The sequence below is a fragment of the Nycticebus coucang genome, chromosome 7 (assembly GCF_027406575.1).
Source record: "Nycticebus coucang isolate mNycCou1 chromosome 7, mNycCou1.pri, whole genome shotgun sequence".
Lineage (NCBI taxonomy): Eukaryota > Metazoa > Chordata > Mammalia > Primates > Lorisidae > Nycticebus > Nycticebus coucang.
This window is the reverse complement of record NC_069786.1, coordinates 111,053,558-111,075,197: the sequence shown is the minus strand read 5'-3', so window position 1 is coordinate 111,075,197 and position 21,640 is coordinate 111,053,558. Positions and strand designations below refer to the sequence as shown.

At 35.0% G+C, this 21,640-nt stretch overlaps 1 protein-coding gene across 1 annotated transcript in view; it reads right to left on the bottom strand.

Annotated features, from left to right (window-relative positions):
* The window catches only part of SPAG16 (sperm associated antigen 16), a 996,461-nt gene that overhangs the window by 490,377 nt on the left and 484,444 nt on the right, over positions 1-21,640 (bottom strand). The window contains exon 12 of the mRNA XM_053597632.1: positions 5,880-6,065. Coding sequence (XP_053453607.1) covers positions 5,880-6,065 — 186 coding nt within the window. The remainder of the gene's footprint in view (positions 1-5,879; positions 6,066-21,640) is intronic.

The window sequence follows — 21,640 nt, the reverse complement described above, 5'->3', positions numbered from 1 at the left end:
TGCTACCACCATAGGAAAGCTCCCTGCTCAGAGAAGCTTGGAATATCCTCCTCTCAGATATCTGCTTGGCTTGCTGCCTTGCCTTGCTCAGGTTAGCCAAATGTCAACTTTATAGTGAGAATTTCCCTGCCCTTCATGTTTAAAATTGCAATCTTCTCTAATGCCCACCATTCCTTTTCATTTTCTGTATTTTATATTTCTCTACAAAATGTTAAATAATATACACAAATAGTTATTTTTTTAATCATTATTTACCATTTGGCTTATTTTTTGCCTCCCAATAGATTGCCATCTACATAGGGCAGTAGTTTTCATCTATTTGGCTCATTGTTATAGCACAGTTACTAGAATAATGCATAGAACCAAATTAAGTGTTTAATGCATATTTGTTGGATCTATAAACAAATAGATGACCCTGTGAGCTTAATCACATGGAAGGTACTATTTGTATTTATTTTTTAACTAAAAGCAGTAAAACTAACTCTTAGTAATATAGTCAATGCTACTATAAAATTTAAATACTAGGTGTTTAAATGATCATCATCCTTGAATCAGTGTCCTACTAATGAGGACACATATAGTGGCATATTTCTTTCATATTTTACAACTTATCTTAAATACTTATCTTTAAGTATTAATTAAATTTCATGCAAACCAACCATTAGAACTTAAAAGTTGTAGCTCCTGACAAGTAGGACTTCGTAGACTCCCACGGTACTGCAGAGTATGGTAACACTGGAAAGTGAGAAGGGGAAAGGCAAGGAAAAGTAGAAAAAGCTGCATATACATCTCTTATTACACAGAATTTCCATTACCACTCCATCCAAATAAGTTTGAGAACACTTTAGGGCTTATCTTGGTTACTTTAATAATATGTGGTGAGGGAAAAACATATCACCTAAAAAATATTCACTGGTATCTTTATTAGACCCCACAGGCTAAAATGCTGTGACAGACTGGAAATACAACATCTCAGATAAAAATAAAAGAGTATTTTCTTGTTGCTGAAGAGTCCGGAAAATGTTGCAGGCCAACTGGGGAGACAAAGGTAGGTTTACTCCAAACTGATCTACAATTGCTCTGTCATTTTCAGTGATGGGTTTCTTCTAAGACCGCAGGGGAAGGAACATACTAATTGTGCCATCTATCACTTCAGCTAATGTTCTATTGTACAGAACTTAGTGACACAGCTATGCTTAACTAACAGAAAGGCTGAGCAATAGCATCTAGGTAGATAGCCAGGTGTGCAACTGATATGGACGAAGAAGTAGGTTCTGTTGAGCATTTAGTATTTAGCTAAGTATTTAGTCCATATTTTGACCCTTTTTCCACCAAACATCTGTCCCACCCATTCTTCCAAATGTACATAATTCATTGACTTTCTCCCTCCTGCCACCCAAAATATCGACGACCCAAAGTCTCAGTACTACAAGTATCTTGCAGTTCATGATCTTTGTATGATGTATAATCTGCTCTATGGGTTTAGAGATCTCATTTGTCCTGATATGATCAACTAAATAAAATATAAGTGTCCTGCTCCTTACCACCACTGACACAAACATACGGTGCAATGGTTGGTCAAGGACACAATAACTGCAATATAAACCACAGTAAAGAGAATAAACACATGGGACATGGACAAGCATCAATAGTGCAAGTGATGATAGAGTCCTAGGCAGGCATCATGAGGAACTTTGCTGTAGTTCTGAAGAAAGCTCCTTGACTGGACCATGGCTGATGACAGAGTCCTAGGCAGGCATCATGAGGAACTTTGCTATAGTTCTGAAGAAAGCTCCTTGGCTGGACCATGGCTGATGACAGAGTCCTAGGCAGGCATCATGAGGAACTTTGCTATAGTTCTGAAGAAAGCTCCTTGGCTGGACCATGGCTGATGACAGAGTCCTAGGCAGGCATCATGAGGAACTTTGCTATAGTTCTGAGGAAAGCTCCTTGACTGGACCATGGCTGACGACAGAGTCCTAGGCAGGCATCATGAGGAAATTTGCTGTAGTTCTGAAGAAAGCTCCTTGACTGGACCATGGCTCTTTCTCCAAGAGGAGCTTCTTTGCCCATTATTCTTTGTGGTGTTTGGCTTTGTTCCACGGCAGGTTCTTTCTTGTCCATTATCCTCTGTGGCCATTTTTGAACTGAGTGCTGTGGTCTACACTTTCCCTGTGAACTTTGTAACAACAGGAGTCCACTTCCTTTGGATGCAGGTTTGGGACCTCAAAGGCTCTTGGATTCCTGAGTAATATAATTCTTCCAAAAACTTGGTAGGTTTTTGATATATTTGCTTCTTGACAATGTGATACAGCAATAATCACTAAGTAAGCATGGTTATTAAACCTGCTTTATTTTTCTCTCTCTTTGTAATCTCAAGGGCATGTAAAACAATGTAAATTGATATAAGGATATCCAACTTATCTCACACCTTTTGGGGTCTGGAAACTGTTGAATTTTACAAGTCTCTCTGTTTCATCCTTTGTTGTTAAAAACCACTCAGTTCTTGCCTGTATAATACTTTTTTAAATCAGTGAGCAAGTCCCTAAGTTACAAACATCTGACTACACACAACTTGTACTTACAAATGGAGGCTATTACAGGGAATAGGAACCTGTCTTAACTTATATATAAGCTCAACTTAAGAACAAACCTACAGAACCTATCTCATTTGTAACCCAGAACTGGCTGTACTCAGTAACATTTTGACTGTTTCCAACCCTTTTTCCCTCAAGCTACAAGCTAAGCAGGCACATGGTCTACCTTCCAAATATCAGAGTGACTGTGATATAACAGCCAAATACCAGCTACCTTGTAAGAAAAGCCGGGAGTCAACCAGAATACCTGATCTGATATATGAACAGCAAATGCATTGCATATCCTCTAACTGCTTCAAAATTGCTGTAGTTTTAAGTTACTTGTAATATCATTGAGGGCAGTGATTGAGTCTGAGAATTTTCTTATGTCTCTACATAGCCCAGCACTGTTAAAAGTCATTTCATGAACACTTATTGATTAATGCTACACACAAATGCCTCTGAAGAAACACAAATTATTTTTTATAGCTGACTGAGATCTTTTCTGATTTTTCAATCCAATTTTCATCATTTTACAGATTTGTATATGATAAGAAAAGCACAATTATTATAGTTTGGATTAGATGTGGCAGAGAGAACACTTCAAATATTTTTTCTTATGTGCTGTTGATTCACTCTTTATTCATTTATATAAATAAACCACTATGTACCAAACACTTTCCACTTAGCTTACACTGGAGTGTGTGTGTGTGTGTGTGTGTGTGTGTGTGTGTGTGTGGGTGCATGTTCAAGTGTGCATGTATGCTTTAGGACTTAACCTTAAAGAATATATTTAAAAATTGAAAATCAAGGTAGAAATCAGTGATCATTAACTATAATAGATCAAAATTTCTACTTTACATATATGATCACTCAGAAGATCATCAAAGTGCCACTATTAATTACCCACAGAAACAATAAGTGCCACAGATATTGTTCATAGATTCTAATTAGAACTTTGTAAATATAAACCTCAATTCGAATTTTTTGTTTGTTTCAGTTTGGCCGGAGCTCGGTTCAAACCCACCACCCTCGGTAAATGGGGCCGGTGCCCTATCTACTGAGACACAGGAGCCGCCCTCTCAATCCAAATTTTTTATACTGATTATGCTTCACAGTGATCCAACTTTTTAGTAAGGACTAAATGGATGGTCTTGCCAAGTACTGTCTAATTCAGAAATGGTCACAGGGCTAGAGATATAAGATCAACTAAAGGATATGTAAGACTGAGCCAGGGATTCAAAGGAAAGGTGAATGGTAAAAGACACGAATACGTTCTAAACTCTTCCTTCTCTGGTGAACAATAGCATCTACCAATACAATTTTTTTTTATTAAGAATTATGTGGTATCAAACTAACCCAGCACAGTACAGCTTCCACTACTACCCACCTTACCAAAGCAAAGTCACTAATCCAATTGCCATTACCCATGAAATTTTAAAGCAAGACACTAGTTTAGACCTATCTGCACAGTATTGATCTGTGTGTAATTATAAATTAGAACTCAGTTCTTCAAATAGGACTCTAAAAGATACATAAATAGCTGCTGAAGGAAAAAAAATTCAATTTCTCATGAAATACCACCCTACCACTTTCAGAATGGCTCTTTTTTTGGCTTTAAAAAGTCAATAGATTCTAGTGTTAATTTAGAGAGAAAGAAATGCTTATACATTGCTGGTAGTATGTCTATGGAAGACAGTACAGAGATCCCTCAGAGAAATAAATGTAAAACTCTCATTTGATCTACCCTTAGGATAGAATGAACAAAGGGAATAGGTAGAATTATTGACACTTAGACCCTTGGAGAGGGGGCCTTTAAAGCTGAAACTCAGCCCTCTGAGATGGGGCCTGTGTCTCTTGGTATTGGAGAGAAGACCTTGCAGGGTGGGGACACAGACTCCTGAGAAGGAGGGTCCTATTTGCTGAGCTAATGTCTCTGGTGACAGCATGAGGAGACCATTTCTCTATGTGTTGGAAAAAAATACTAATGAGTTTCTGCTGCTGTGATTAGAATGAACTTGTGTTGGTGAGATGAAGCATAGCTGGATGATAGTGTAACCGCAAGTCCACAAGAAACACATAGGAAGGAGGTAGGAACAAGCAAGTCTCTTTCCTCCCCACCCAGGCTTGAGGTCTCCTGCAGGAATCCTCTACTAGAAAAGCCTACTGGACGGCCAGTGGCAAACAAGAAATGAGGTTTGAAGAGTCCCAGCCTCAATATCATAACAGCAGAGGATAGAAGAGAGCATTTGGTGCTGGGAAAAAAGAGCTTAACAATTGGCACATGTCTTTAGGAGGTAATCAGCTTACACATAGAACTTAGCTTATCTTCTCACTGAATCCTCTCAGAAAATAGGTTGACATTTTGAAAGCACCTAGTTACCCTCTCTTTTTAATATGTTATTCATGATTCAAAAAGGAGTGTTTTATGCATGACCCTAAATCAATACTCTCAGCCTTTAGAGTGAGTCTATCTTTCTCTTACAAAACAAATTACAGTAGATCTGTGACAATTGTTTCCTAACTTTTCAGGCATCTCTATCCCTTATTCAGGATCTGGGCACTGCCTCAATGATAAAAGTGATCAGAAGTCTAAGGATAATTTGTAATTCCATAGCTGAAGCAATTAGGGTATTTGACAGTAGCTAAATTTATCTCTTTATATCATATTTATATACCTAGCAGTCTGTAATAAACATCCAAAAATATACAAATGATAGGAATTTTGATAATATAAACGTTTGTTTGTTTTAAGTTAAGAACAAAACATAAAATGTCCACATCCATACAATATTGTATAGATTTTGCATACAATAAATTGCCTTATTCCTTACAATTTGTGAATTGCCAAGCTGCATTTAATTGGGAAAAACGCTACAGTGTATAAAAAGTACTCATAAAGCAAATAATTATTTCCATCATATTTATGTCTCTTAAGCTGTTAAGTTTGATAGTACAGAGGAATAGCAAACCTGTGGAAGATAGAACTTAAAGAACCAAGTTCTTTAAAATAAGTTGTTGTTTCTATTATGCTTAAAACAAACAGCTTCCCAATGAAGCAATTCTAATCTTATTACACAGCCTTGATCTTGATACTTTATTTAGAAGGAACTTATTATATAAACAAAGATTAATGGAGTTAGAAATGGATTTTACAAAGATTATTTAAGTATCTCTCTATAACCTTATCAATTAACAATTTCTTTTAATGTTCCCTAGCGCTATCATTGAGGTAAAAAAAAAAAAAGTTTTCCCCATGTATATATATTAACATAGAGAATAATAATTTTTAGTGCCTCTTACCTATTAACATCCCAGATTTTGCTTGTTGTATCCAGTGAGGCAGAAGCCACAAAACTGCCACAGGAATGCCACGTGCAGGACCACACCGCATGGTTGTGTCCTTCAAAGGTCAAAATGCAGTCGCCTTTGGAGAAGTCCCATAATTTAACTGTTGTGTCACCACTTGAAGTAGCCAATTTGTTGCCACTATTTTAAAAACATAAAAATATATTTGGTTTACAAAGTAATTCATGATCAATTTATTTTATGAACTGCACTCTGCAAGTAATTTGCATGTATTTGTATGATCTGAGTTATTTTCACTTTAAGTGGCATATCTAAATGAATAAATCTTATTATCTTCAAGGGGCCTATACAATTACTGACTTGGATTGGTTAGTAATTCAAGCTAAATAGAAAAACTTCTGGAGTGCAGTTTTAAGATAAATTCTTTTAGATTCTCCTAGATTGATTCACTAAATTAGCATTTTTGTTAGTGTGTGTTTGGTTGAGGATTTGTGTTAGGCTCTATGGATAATGTTGCCTCAAAACAATAAAAATTTAGACCTGGGCTAAATTAATTTCAAAAACACAATATAACCTGAAATAGATAAAATTCAACCAAATATAAGCTTTCAAAAAAACAAAAATAAATAAATAAATATATAATGGGAATAAAAAAATTAAGACATGATGGGAACTAAAAGGCCATCACTGGGGATGAGAGGATAAAACTGATAAATAAAAATGCCCTAAAGGATTCTAGTTGCTATAAGGTACAGAATATAATAGGGCTATGAATAAAATGTGTAGAGAAATAATAAAGAGAGAAGGGTAGAGCAAGATAGGTGAATAGAATCTCCAGCCACTGTCCCTCTGCATGAACTCCAAATCCAAAGACAATCCACACAAGCAAGTATCCTCAGAAAAACCAAAAATCAGGTAAGCAATTATATGAAGTTCAAAAACTTGTCCTGAAAAAGGGCTACATACCTCATTGCTGAATATCACCTGGTCACTTTTGAACTACTCCCCCTGGAAAGCTATACAATGATGCTAGTGCCAAGTGAACCCTTTAAATCAATTTTGGAACTCTTTTTGTGAAATAGCCATCAAAGCTGTTATTATATTACCCTGGAGGTCCTGAATGTCATCAAAATGTCTTCCTTTCAATATTTTCTTTATCTTTTGGTAAATAAAAATGTCACTAGGGGCCAGATCAGGTGAATAGGGGAAGTGTTCCAATACATTTATTTGTTTTCTGGCTAAAAACTCCTTCACGGATTTTTATTTTATTGCTCACAGATAGTGCTGTGTAAGCTGGTGCATTGTTGTGAGACAAGAGCTATGAGTTGGCCAAGATTTTTAGTTAAGATTTTCCTAATTGTTTTTCTATTGATGTTTACTTGGTCTGCTGTGCTTCTCACAGCCAATAATTTTTATGCACTATTTGATAAAGTTTTGCAATTTTTTCATCATTTCTGCTCGTTATTAACCTCTCTGACCTGTTTTCGTCACTAATGCTATGTCACCCATCAGAAAATATCTAATCCCTTTGTACACTGCTGTTTTTTTCATGATATTATCCACATAAACCTGGACTAATATTTCCCTGATTTCACTTCCACTCTTCCCCAGATTAACAAGAACTTTACAAATGTTTATTTGCTCCTCTAATTTAAGTTCTTACTTTCTGTGACAGCACAAAAAATTTCAACAGTAATGAACACCACTCAGCAAGACATTGCCACACATCAGCACAAACACAACTGTGAGACACTGATATATCAAGTGAAACCTTACTGAATTGTCTGTACAGTGCTGCCAATGTAAATATATGGTAGTAAGTTTGTCAGAGATTGCACTGTTTTAACCTTCTATCAAGGAAAGAGGCACTGAAGAATATAGAAAAGACAATCTTGCATTAGCTACATTGTGAATGCCATGTGAGCACACCAAGTAAAGAGAAAATCTGTGTGCTTAGAGAAGGGAGAGTGAAGTGATTATGGGACTTTGTTATAAAATTCAGAACCACCCTGGTACAGGGGAACTCAGGACAGGAGGAATTCACAATGCCCACAGGAGAAGCATTTTGACCAGCCCAGATAGAGGGAAGCCCTATGGCTCAGAACCCAAGTTCTGGCTAGCTACCTACCAGCTGAGAAAAAGCAGCCTGGATCCTGTACTAAATTTGTAAGGCAGTCAGCCCACAAAGACTGTGGTGCTTGGGAAATTATTTGGTTTTGTTGGCCCAGAGTAGACATGGAGTGCACGTGACACAGTGAGACACCAGCTTCTGTGACAAAGTCTCTGTCTATAATACCTCTTTCCCCAATTCCAGGCAGTACAGCTTAAGAGAGAGTTCTTCCACTTGGGGAAAGAAAACAAAGGAATTCAGAGGACTTTATTTTTTAATGGGTACTAGATCAGGCCCAGTAAGGGATAGTACCAAGCAGATTCCTGAAGACCCTGAGTCAAGACCTTAGTTACAGTATTCTAGACCCACACTGGGCCAGAAGGAAACATCCTGCCCTGAATGGAAGCACCCAGTCACAGCAAAATTCACCACCTACTAAAAAAAAGAGCCCTTGATCTTTGAATAAACATCAGGGGTAGCAAGACAGTTGTCACCATAAGCGTTGGGTTAGACTGGGCTGGCTTCAAGTATGACCTGGTGCTGGTGGCCACAAGGAAGTGCCCATGTAACTTCTCTCCCAACTCCAGCAGGCCACCACAAAAAGTATGAGAAGAGAGTGAAAGACATTGTAACATTGGGAATCTTCTCATATCTTCCCCAAGTCCATCAAGGAAATACCACAAGGAGTATACAAGAGTCATAGTATTACAGTATGTGAGAAACCCAAGGTGCTGATATAGCTACAGAGACCAAAGACTTAGATCACAACATTTAATTTCCTTTGACTATCTGGAAAGCCTTCTCAAGAACAATAAGTTGAAACAAGATCACACGGTAAAGATTAAAATAAATACCTAACTTTAAAATGCTCAGATATTGATGACACCCACAAACATTAAGAACATCCAGTAAAACAAGACCTCACCAAACTAAATAAGGTATCAGTGGCCAATCCTGGAGTGATGGAGATTCTTTCAAAGAATTCTTAACAGTAGTCTTAAAGAGGCCAATGAACTTCAAGAAAACACAGAAAATAAATTCACAAATCTATCAGAGATATTTTACAAAGATATTGAAATGATAAAAATATGAAATAGAAATTATGAAGCTAAATAATTCAATGACAAACTGAAAAATTCATTAGAGTCTCTCTCATCAATAGAACTGAACAAGCCTAAGAGAATCAGTAAACTTGTAGACAGCATATTTGAAAATCACAGTCAGAAGAGAGAAAAAAGAATACATAAATGAAAAATAATGAAGCACAATTCTAAGGCCAAGAAAACAGCCTCAAAAGGGCAAATTTAAGACTTATTTTCCATAAAGTGGTAGAGTAAGAGAGAGACTTGGGTGGAAAGTATACTCAAAGAAATAATAACAGAGAAAGTTCCAAACATGGAGAAATATATTAATATTTATATTCAGGTACACGAAGGCTATAGAATACCATATAGATTTAACCTAAATAAGACTTCCTCAAGAAATTTAATAATCAAGCCTGCAAACATCACAGATAAAGAAAAGAAAAGCAAGAGAAAAGAAAATAATAATATATGAAGGAGCTCTAAAAGACCTTGCAGCAAATTTCTCGGTGGAAACCTTAGAGGCAAGAAAAGAGGGGAATTAAATATTCAACTCATAGAAAACAGTAAACACACAAGTTGAGAATACGACAGTACTAAATAATTGCAGATTATAAACCATTTATATCTTGAGTAGGAAGACTAAAAAATGAACCTATCAAAAATAACTATAACAACTTTTTGAGAGATAAGATAATATGAAAAGATATAGATAAAAACAATAAGAAGTTAGGCAGTATGGATGATGAAGTTAAAGGGGAGAATTTCATTAGCTGTCTTTTTGCTTATTTGTTTGCTTATAAGCAGAGTCATGATATGTTTAAAATAACTGGTTATACATTTTTTTGTTGCAAGACTCATGCCAAACTAAAATTCAAAAAGCCTACAATGGATACACAAAAAATCAAAGAACAATAAATTAAAACATAGTGCCAGTGAAAATTGCTTTGAACAAAGGAAGAGAGAAAGAAGAAAAGAAATAGATGACCACCGAACAACCAGAAATCAAATAATAATATGGCAAGTCCTTACCTATCAATAAAAACATTGAATGTAAATGGACAAATTCTCCAATCAAAAGACATGGAAGGGTTAATGGATAAAACAAACAAAAGCCAACAATACGTTGTCAGGAAAAAATCCATTTCACATATAAAGACATACACAGATTTAGCTATATTACTATCAGAAAAAATAAATTTCAAAACAAAAGTTATAAAAAGAGACAAAGAAGATTATTATGTAATGATAAAGAGGTTAATTGTCAATTAATGAGAGGACATTCTAATTCTAAATATATATGTGCCCAACACAAGAACAGCCAGATGCATAAGCAAATGTTATTCAGAGCTAACGAGAGAAATAGACCACAATGCAATAATCATTGCAGACACTCAACTTTCAGTACTGGACAAATCATCCAGACAGAAAATAAATGAACAAATGTTAGACTTAATATATCTAACAGCTACAGAATATCCATCCTTCTCCTCAGCTCATGGATCATTCTCAGAAATAGACTATACTGTAAGCCACAAAAGAAGCCTTAAAAATTTCAAAAAAAGTTAAATCTTACTAAATATTTTCTCTGACTACAATGGCAATCAATAACCAGAAGAACACTGGAAAATATACAAACACATGCACATTAAATGGTTTGCTCCTGAGAGGCCAGTGGGTCAATGAAAAGCTCACAAAGGAAATTTAAAAATTTCTCAAAACAAATGAAAATAAAACACAACATATCAAAACCTTGAGATTCAGCAAAAGAAGTAATAAAAGAAAAGTTCATAGTAATAAATGCCTACATCGAAAAACTAGTAAAGGTTCAAATAAGTAACCTAACAATGCATCTCAAGAACTATTCAAGTTAAGAATAAACCAAACCCAAAATTAGTAAAAGGAGAGAAATAATAAAGAACAGAACATAAATAAATGAAATTGAAACCAAAACATACATAAAAGTTCAAAGAAAAAAAGAATGATTTTTAAACACAAAATTGATGTACTTTTAGCCAGAGTAACTAAGAAAAAGGGAGAGAAGACTCAAATGAATAAAATCAGACATGAAAAAGGAGACATCAAAACTGATACTGCAGAATCCACAAGATCATTAGAGAAGACTATGATCAACTATATGTCCATAAACTGGAAAACTTCAAAGAAATGTTTAAATTCCTAGACAAATAATTACGTAACAACTTTCCAAGATTGAACCAGGAGGAAATCCAAAACTTACATAAACCATTAACAAGTAATGAGATAGAAGCACTAATAAAAAGTCTCCCATCAAAGAAAAGCTCAGGGCTTCACTGCTGAATTCTACCAAACATTCAAAGAAGAACTAATAACAACCCTATTTAAAATATCCTAAAAAAATTGAGGAGGAGGGAATACTCCCAAATACTCATTCCACATCAGGGTATATCACCTTGATCCTAAAATCAGATAGATACCACAAAAACTGAAAATTATAGGCCTGTATCTCTGACGAACATACATGTAAAAATCTGCAACAAAATACTAGTATACCAAATTTAACAACTCACTAAAAAGATTTTTCTATCATGATCAAGTGAGATTCATCCCAAGGATACATCATTTTAACAAAACCATATGATCCTTTCAATTGATGCCAAAAATTATTTCAAAAATTCTATATTCCTTCATGATAATAACTGTCAAACTTCTAAGAATAAAAGGACCTTACCTCAACACAATAAAAGCCATATATGACAGACCCCCATCTAGTATCATACTGAATGAGGAAAAATCGAAAACCTTTCCTATTAAGATCTCAGACAAGACAAGAATGCACACTTTCACTACTGTTATTCAACATTGTACTGGGAGTTCTAGCTGGAGCAATTAGACAAGAAAAAGAAATGAAAGGAATCCAAATTGGAAAAAAAGATCAAATCATCCTTGTTTGCAGACAATATGATTTCATATCTAGAGAAACCTAAAGACTTCACCAAAAAAAAAAAAAGAAAGAAAGAAAGAAATATATATACATACAGTATTAGAACTAGTAATAAATTCAGTAGAACTGCGGGATACAAAATGAGCATTAAGAAATCAGTAACATTTCTCTTATGCTAACAGCAAACAATCTGAAAAGAAACCAAGGGAGTAATCCCATTTATAATAGCTGTGAATAAAATAAAATACCTATGAATGAACTTAACCTCAAAGAAGTGAAAGATCTCTGTAATGAAAACTCTAAAACATTAATGAAATAAATTGAATTGAAAAAGATACAAAAAATGGAAAGATAGTCCATATTTATGGATTGGAAAAATCAATATTATTAAAATATCCATACTACTTAAAGCAATCTAGAGAACACAGCTGCGATCAACATACCAATGAAATTCTTCACAAAAATAGAAAAAAATAACCCCCAAATTTGTATGTAACCAAAAAAGACCCTACATAGCCAAAGCCACCCTGAGCCAAAAGAACAGATTGGAGGAATTAGATTACATGCCTTCAAATTACACTACAGAGCTACAGTAACCAAAAGAGTATAGAACTGGGGTTCAAATGGACACAGAAAGCAATGGAACAGAATAGAGAGTGCAGGAATAAATACACACATCTATAGTGAATGTTTCTTCAACAAAGGTGCCAAGAACATATGGTGGGGGAAAGATAATCTCTTCAGTAAATGGGGGTGGATAAATTAGATATCCAAATGTATAAGAATGAAACTAGACCCTTATCTCTAGCCATAAACAAAAAATTAAATCAAAATGGATTAAAGATCTGAACTTGAAACTATGTACACTAAAAGAAAATATTGGGGAAACACTTCAGGATATTGACCTGGGCAAGGACTTCTTAAGTAAGACATTGACCTGGGCAGGGACTTCTTGAGTAAGACATTGAGCTGGGCAAGGACTTCTTGAGTAAGTCACTGACCTGGGCAAGGACTTCCTGAGTAAGATAATTGGGGAAACACTTCAAGATATTGACCTAGGCAAGCACCTCTTGAGTAAGATACTCAAAGCATAAGCAACCAAAGCAAAACTGGATAGGTGGGATCACACGAAATTGAAAAGTTTTTTTTTACAGCAAAGGAAACAATCAACAAAGTGAAGAGACAACCCAAAGAATGGGAGAAAATATTTGTAAACTACCCATCTGACAAAGGATTAATAACTATAATATACAAATAATTCCAACAACTCAACAGGAAAAAATAAAATAACCCAATTTAAAAATGGGTGAAGGATCTGAATAGACATTTCTGAAAAGAAGATATACAACAGGTATATGAAAAAATGTTCAACATCATTAGTCTCAGAAAATCAAATGTACAATAAAGTATTATCTCACTCCCTTTAATATGGCTTTTATCAAAAAGAGGCAATCTAACAAGTGCTGAAGTTGATATAGAGAAAAAGGAATCCTTCTATACTGTTGGTGGGAATGTAAATTAGTGCAACCACTATGGAAAACAGTACAGAGGGTCCTAAAAAATAGAACTATCATATGACCCAGCAATCCCACTGCTGGGTATACAATGCATAGGAGGGGAAATCAGTACATTGAGAAGCTATCTATACTACCATGTTTATTGGTAATCACAATAGCCCTGGTTTGGAATCAACCTGAGTATCTATCAGCAAATGAATGCAAAAAGAAATTGTGGTACATATACACAATGGAATATTATATAGCCATAAAAAAATGAAATCCTGTCACTTACAATAATATAGATAGATTTCAAATGTACTGAAGAACATTATGTTAAGTGCAATAAGCCAAGCACAAAAAGACAGATCTCACTTTTTCTCACTCATATGTGGAAGCTAAACATTAAAACAATTGATCTCATGGAGACAGTGAGTAGAATGATGGTTATCAGAGGCTGGGAATGGTAGTGGGGATGGTCAGTAGGTACAAAACTACAGTTAAATAGATAGACTAAACAATATTTAATAACATCACAAAGTAACTATGATTAACAGGAGGTTAGAATATATTTTAAAATAACTTAAGAGTAAAAATGAAATGTTCCTAATACAAAGCAATAAAAAAAATGCCTGAGGTAATGGATATCCCCATTACCCATTGATTAATTAACACATAATATGCCTGTATCAAAATATCACATGCATCCTATGAAGATATAGAACTATGTAGCATTATAGACCCAAAATGTTTAAAAATAAAAAAAAGAAAATTAGCATTTCTCTGGGTCTCCTAGAAAGTTAACAGCCAGCTCTTGCCTCCTCTTTTCATAAACCTCTAGGAGTTATCTCATTTTCATTCCAACCAGGAATGTACACCAGACCTTCTCAATCTCCCACCTTGGCCCTGCACACCATTGAGTCTGCTTACATAACTGAAGAAATTTCTTTAACTCAATGTCTCTGGTGCTTGGGTCTTTTCCAACCTATTCTGTGATATAATTAGATTATTGTGTTTTTAATTCATGGGATTTTTCAATTCCTCTTAAACATTCATGATTTACACATAAATTACATACATCTGCACATTTTTACACTTTTTTATTTTGCTTTTGTGGGGTTTTGAGACTTAGTCTCAAAAAAAGGAAACTCTTGCCTCCCAGGCTAGAGTGCCCTCATAGCTGACAGCAACATCAAACTCCTGGGCTCAAGCCATCCTCTTTCCTCAGTCTATTGAGTAGCTGGGATTACATGCACCTGCCACAATACCTGGCAAGTTTTACTATTTTTAGTAGAGACGTGATCTAACTCTTGCTCAGGCTGGTCTCCAACTCCTGAGCTCAAGCAATCCACCAGGCTTAGCCTCCCAGAGTTCTAGGATTACAGGCGTGAGCCACTGCACCTAGCCTACATTGTTTTCTTTGGATTAAATGTGAGGGTGAAAAGGCTGTATAGTCAAAGATCAGCTTTTCCACTTCCCATTCACTACCACACAATTGCTTTTACTGAGTTACTGGTGGTATTGTTCCACTGCCTTGCAATGTGTTATAAGGCACAATCCTATGTGTATTACCAAAAGGCTATTGTTGAAGTCATTGTTCAGTAGATTATATATTACATAAGAGTATCATATACTCTTAATATAGACCTAGTGGTGAAATACAGGGTGTCCATTTTGCACATGAACCGTATGGACACCCTGTCCTTTCAGGTCTTCCTGGCTTGAGTCGTGCAGCTGCTGACCAGCCTGCGATAACTTCCCTTATGGACAATGGGAATCACATAGCTAACTAGGTTTCCTTCTTTTTGGTGGTTGCTTAACTGCACAGGCCCAAAATTGAAGCCCTCCTCTAGCGATTTCAAACAATATATGCTATATATTTTATTAATTAATGAATATTCATGTTGCCAACATTTAATAGAAAATATTTAAGGCAGCGTACATACATTTCATAGATAAACTTAAATGCTGGCTTTACCTTATTTTAGCTATCCTATGTTATCTTTCACTTCAATTATTTCTTTAAAAACACTTACATTTCTATGTGCTCTTAATTCCTTCCTTTGGAAAATGAAAGATATAAAATGTAATTTTAAAATTAACAAAATATACTATACTGTGTTTTAAGTATATATGATGAAAAATAAACTCTGCACTCAAGGATGTCATGGTCTAAAAGGTTATGCAAATATATAACCAATTAATTATAATATTTTCAAAAGTATTATAATTGTCATATCCTATATGCTCATCCATTTAGAGGAGAGGCTAAATCAGTTTTCTATGCTTAGAAGGTGATCATGAGGCTTTAAAAAGATGAACACATCTGAACAAAATCTATACATATAAGCAGGTATTTACAATGTAAAAATAGAAGATGAAAAGTATGATTGCTTAGTATGTAAAAATTGTGATATATTCAGACAAGTTTAAATGTTTTACATTCAAGAAGAGATGAGTAATGGAAAAAAATAGTATAAATAGAAAAGCAATAGTCAAATAATAAAAAGGCTTTCCTGAAATCCTAAGGAGTTTTAATTGGTAGTCTATGATGTGAGACTAAGGGTTTTAAGGAGTTGGTGAGATAATCAGATATTAATTGTAGAATGATAACTCTAGAGGATGATGTAGATCAGGTTTGTTGTAAGCAGAGGCCAGAAACTATGTTAGAGAATTGATAACAACTTCTACTATAAGCTTGCACTTAATTATTGAACTTAATTATTTTGATGTCTGTGTTTTATATAATCACAACCATTCCCATATGTTGGTAAATGATTCTCAGGGCAAGGTCTCCATCTCATACTTGTCTTTTTTACTTAGCTAAAGGATTTTTCCAAGTCTGAACTGTAATGAATGCGGACTTGCCCTTATTCCAGGGAAAAGCCCCCTGTGATGCTTCTGCTTCTCCACCTTTTTTGACCTCTGAGCTGAGTCAAGAAAAAGCCTAAATTGCAAAAATTTTCAACGTACTGTTTTCTGAATTTAAGAAGTACATGGCAATGAAAATACGTGAGTGTGATGCTGAGTTCAAGTCTTAGGACGATTGATTTGAAAATATATTCTAGGCCAACAGAGGCACAATAAATTTTTCATCACCTGTAACTTCTGACTAAATATGGAATGGAATACATTCTTAGCAACCTCTGCCTTGGTAGCAAGAGTTATTGCACAAAGCTGCATCAAATCAAGGATAGTGAAGAAAATTGCTTTTTGCAAACTTGTGAAAGATATAAGTGTAATTAAGAACAACATTTGCTGAATAATTGTTCTCTACACCTCATCTGGAAGGTGGAAATAGAAAAAAACTTTCATTGAATGGGAAGGAGAACTCAATGCAGGGCTCAGATTTACCATCAATAAATGCCAAAGCCACACTCTCTGAAGTCTCATAAATAGATACAAGCAGGGTACCTTTACCATTCCATAAGCAACAATGCCTTTTTCTCTGGCATAAAATTAGATATTTTCCATAATTTAAAACATTATTGATATAATGAAATTTGAATACATAGTGAAAGTGAATTTATGTATCACAGAATTTTAGAATCTTAAGCATGGCAGAGCCTTTAAATACATTTAATCTAATCATCCATCCCTTATTTTAATTATTTCTACTAATATTGTATCAATTCTATAATTTCATCACCTAAATTCTAATAAGAGGAAACTTACTACCTTTGGTTTTGAGTAGCTCTGTTGGAAAATTTTCCATTTATTGAGATCATTTTCTTCCACTTAACTAAAACTTCCCCTCATTGAAGTTATAAAAGCCTGGGCATTATTCATAATTCAAATAATCTCTCTTTCACTCAGTGGTGTTTAGAGTAAAAGAGGAGAACCATTGTGTCCTTACCACTCAGATATTCTTCTCCATGCCCCTTCCACCTTACATTACACAGAGTCCTACGAAGCTGAATATCCACTTTATCCCAAACCATAGCTGGTCTCTTTCTCTTATATATCACATATATGCCCAATATTCTATTCTATTCTCACATCCTGTGTCTTTAAATTTGGTAATAAATATAAGATTGTGTGTATTTCCACACATTAAAATATGAGATTCACTTTGCTTAGTTTCTATTCCTAGAGGTATTGGACACTCCTTCTTATCCCTTGACTGATTACTTGTAATGTTTTATCTCCAAATTTCTGTTTTTCCTTTTAGAACAGATTCCATTTTTCTTTTCTTTTTTTTTATTATGTAAGGTTTTCTTTTATTTAAAAGATCATTCACAAAATACCATATCCATAGATTTACTTTCTGTCATATAGCTGAATGTGTTAAGTGTTTCAGATTCCATTTTTCTAATAACTAGCTTCACGTTCAGGGTAAAGTTTTTCTTGATGAGATCAGTTTGCCCTGAGGTGATTAAGGCTGCCTATAATATTCTGAGCTATATTATATTCCTACCAGTGAATCCAACTATTTTAGTTTATGTCATCACTTTTCAGAAATTCAAATTTCATTAATTTAAATTATATTTAAATCTAGCTGCTTACCTCTTCTGTCCCACTATCCCCACAAGTATAGATAAAAGAAAGAAGTAATGGTAACAACACCTGTATAATTAAGTCCTTGAATTTTCTGACACAAATTCTACAATCACTAAAATGCTTTGTTGGTTTTTCTGGGAGCACCATCTGTTCTATCATAAATTCAGTAGAGTAGCTAGGGCAACACCGGTCCCCAACTGGTCCTTAATCACATTTCTAATAAATTCTAAGAAAATGGCACAGATATCACTTGAGTTTACCAAATCTTAGTAGATCAGATATCCCTCAACAGAACTGCACCATTCACCAATGAACTAATTTGCATCAGGCCTCTAGTTTATTTTCTAACTCTGTGAATTCTTCACCCCAAGCCATACAAGTACATGAAAATAATATCATTTGGACATGCTAAATTTAGTACTCAAAATTTCTTAGTTGTTCTGGAAATAAACTATAGCACTAGCAGAAGTCAGAACTCAAATCCAATACATTGTTATTGATTTCATTTTGCCAGACTTACAATGCTTTTGACATTAAGATATCTGGCTAAAGCCATTGGATTAGTCAAAGTAAAAGAAAGCCATTGGATTAGTCAAAGTAAAAGCACAGCTACTGGTGTAATCTCTTATATTTCATTTATATGTAATGTATTACCTTCTCCATAGGAAGTCTCTTTTTATTGATAAAATAAATGAAATTGAAGAACCCCAAAGGGAATGTGATGCTCATTCACACCAAACAGATTTACAATGTATAAGTAGCAGTCAGGAAAAAGATGCAACTATGTGAAGATTCTGAGTTTTTTTCTTTTTATTTTAACTATATTTTTCTTATTTATTTATTTGTTTTAGTTGAAAACTCAATATTAGATTTTCTGACATAAAATGTATTAGCCAATTAGTTACCTTTGAAGTTTCAAATTACTGAAAGCTATTTTTCTACATTTCAAAAGTGGATTTTTTTTATTCAAAAAAGTTTAATGTCATTTATTGCCATAAATGGCTACACCTGCTCCTAGTTGGAAACACACAATCTCAAATCTGCAAAGCTTTTTACAGTAAATTCTCTACTGGAAAACTGACATTTTCTTATTTGCTTCATCAAAATTAGGACAATTGTCAAAAATATCTTGGCAAGCCTAAAAGCTGTTGTGTTTAATATGCTCAGTAAAGTTTGGGATCAGGCTAAGATCACAGCTTCCCAAATGTTTCAAAATAATGTTCTGGTTAATATTTAATGTAGCTACAGTAGGTCGTATTGAGTTTTATGTCAATCGAAGACATTATACATGGAGAAAAATGAATTTAAAGTCATAATAAAGTAAAATTAGAATAATTCCTAATGAACATACATCAGACCATTTTTATTTTGTGTCAGGATGATGGATAGGGAAGAAATACAAGCTATGGGTCTCGGTTCTTATACATTAAGTTTTAATCTGCCACGTGTGTTTAGTATTCTGAACCCGAGACTGCTCACACTCAGAGGATCTCAATTCTTCTGTATCCAGCCCCTTTTGTTTTAAAAATGAGACCCTGAACAGCTGAAGTAAAGTTTCAATGTTGAATCCCTGAGAAAGTAAGAATCAGAGTCGACTCTTTAATTCACTGAAACCATCCTTCTGAAACCTCTCACTATGTTCACCAAAGACATTTCTGGTTTATACACATAGCAGACACATCCATTTCACATCTTATTTCATGCCTTGATGGTGTTAACCTTGTTGTCAGCCCTCTTTCACGCAGCTTTCTCTCTCTCTAATCTTAACCAAACTCTCCTGCTCACTTTGCAAATTCTGTGTCAATGAGTTCATCATTTCAGTTTTATTTCTCCCTAAGTGTAGAGCTCCCATAAAAATTACCACTCAAATTGGGATTCTTTTTGGAGTGACGAGGAGTGATCTTAATATTTCTATTAGGATGATGAGAATAAACTTGGACTTTTCTGGGCAAATCTTGATATATGGTTATTTCCACTTGCCCCATATAAAATTATAGAATTTAAAAATGGTTTTAATTCCCCATTTATTCCACACACAAAAGCGTTTAACCTTATAGCTGTATAATCCTCACATTCTCTTTCTCTGGACTTTGGCCAATAGAATGAGGGGAACGTGATGTTATGTCAGTTGCCAGCCTGGTCATCAAGAGAACTCACACACTTCTACTTGTTCTCTGACATAGTTTGACTTGCTCATGCCTGCACCTGAGCCTCACTGTGAGAACACCAAGCACAGCCTGTGAGAAGGGTGTAAGAAGTGTGTAGCGGCTGAGAAATGTAGAAGATGTTGACTTGGTCTGAAAACAGATGTATAAAGGAACCCAACTCAGACCGGACGATGTTCCCAGGTAAGACCAATCTGTAGTGTTGACCTATAGAACTAAATAAATAATTATTGTATTACGCTAAAAAGTCTGGGGTTGTTTATTATGCAACATTATTGTGTCAGTAGTTAGATAATATATGCTAAATATCTATTACCTGAATGTTCCATAGACATTTTAAATTCAGTAAACCCAAAATAAAATCATAAAATTGTCCACAAATCTATTCCTTCACCTATATTTCTTATATTAGAAATCCAGGCTTTCAAATTAAAAACTAGGGAACATACAGAATACTCACAGTTTCTCAATTCCAATTCTGAGAGCTATTTTTATTGAGACTATCTTTTACGTATCTTTATTTTCTTCAATCACCCTTCTCAATCAGGGTTCCAGAAAGAGAATTAAGCTGTAATGCCCTCGTGTACCCATTGAATGTCCCCTATCCATCCAGAATTGAAGAACTGAGAGAGTGCCACCTGAATAATTCTCTAGGGTTTAACTCTGTTGAAGAATCATGGTTGAAAGGATTGGTATAAGACACTCATTTTGCATGTGACCTAGTGTAACAGTTTTTGCTTGGTTGTTTCATGTACCCTTCACCTCACCTTCTTCTATTGGTCCTAAGTGAAATTTATGACATGCTCCCGCTTTTGCCAAGGTTTTTCACTTGTGAATGTATACTCTTTGACAAAAGGTTTTAGGCCTTGCATGTTGGCTCATGGCTGTAATATTAGCACTACCACTCTGGGAGGCCAAAGCAAGAGGACAGTTTGAGCTCAAGAGTTTGAGACCAAACTGAGCAAGAGTGAGAAAAATTACCTAGATGTCCTGACATGTACTTGGAGTCCCAGCTACTCTGAAGGCTGAGGCAGGAGGATCGCTTGAGCTCAGGAGTTTGAGGATGCAATGAGCTCCAATGTTGCCACTGCACTCTACCCAGAACAAGATAGTGAGAAGTGGTCTACAGATTCAGTGCAAGAACATACCAATGCCTGCTTTGATGATCTGTAAAAAATAATTCTACACTTCATTTGGAACCAGAAAAGAGCCTGAATAGCCAGAAGAACCTTAATCAAAAGGAAAAAATCTGAAGGAATCACTTTACCAAACTTTAAGCTATACTATACTACATGGCTATAGTAACAAAACAGCATGGTATTGGCTCCAAAATAGATGCATAAACCAGTGGACCATAACAGAGAACCTTGATATAACACCATCCATACCCAGCCAACTGATCTTTGACAAAGCAAAAAACAACACCCATTGAGGAAAAGAATCTCTACTCAATAAATGGCACAGGAAAATTGAATAGTC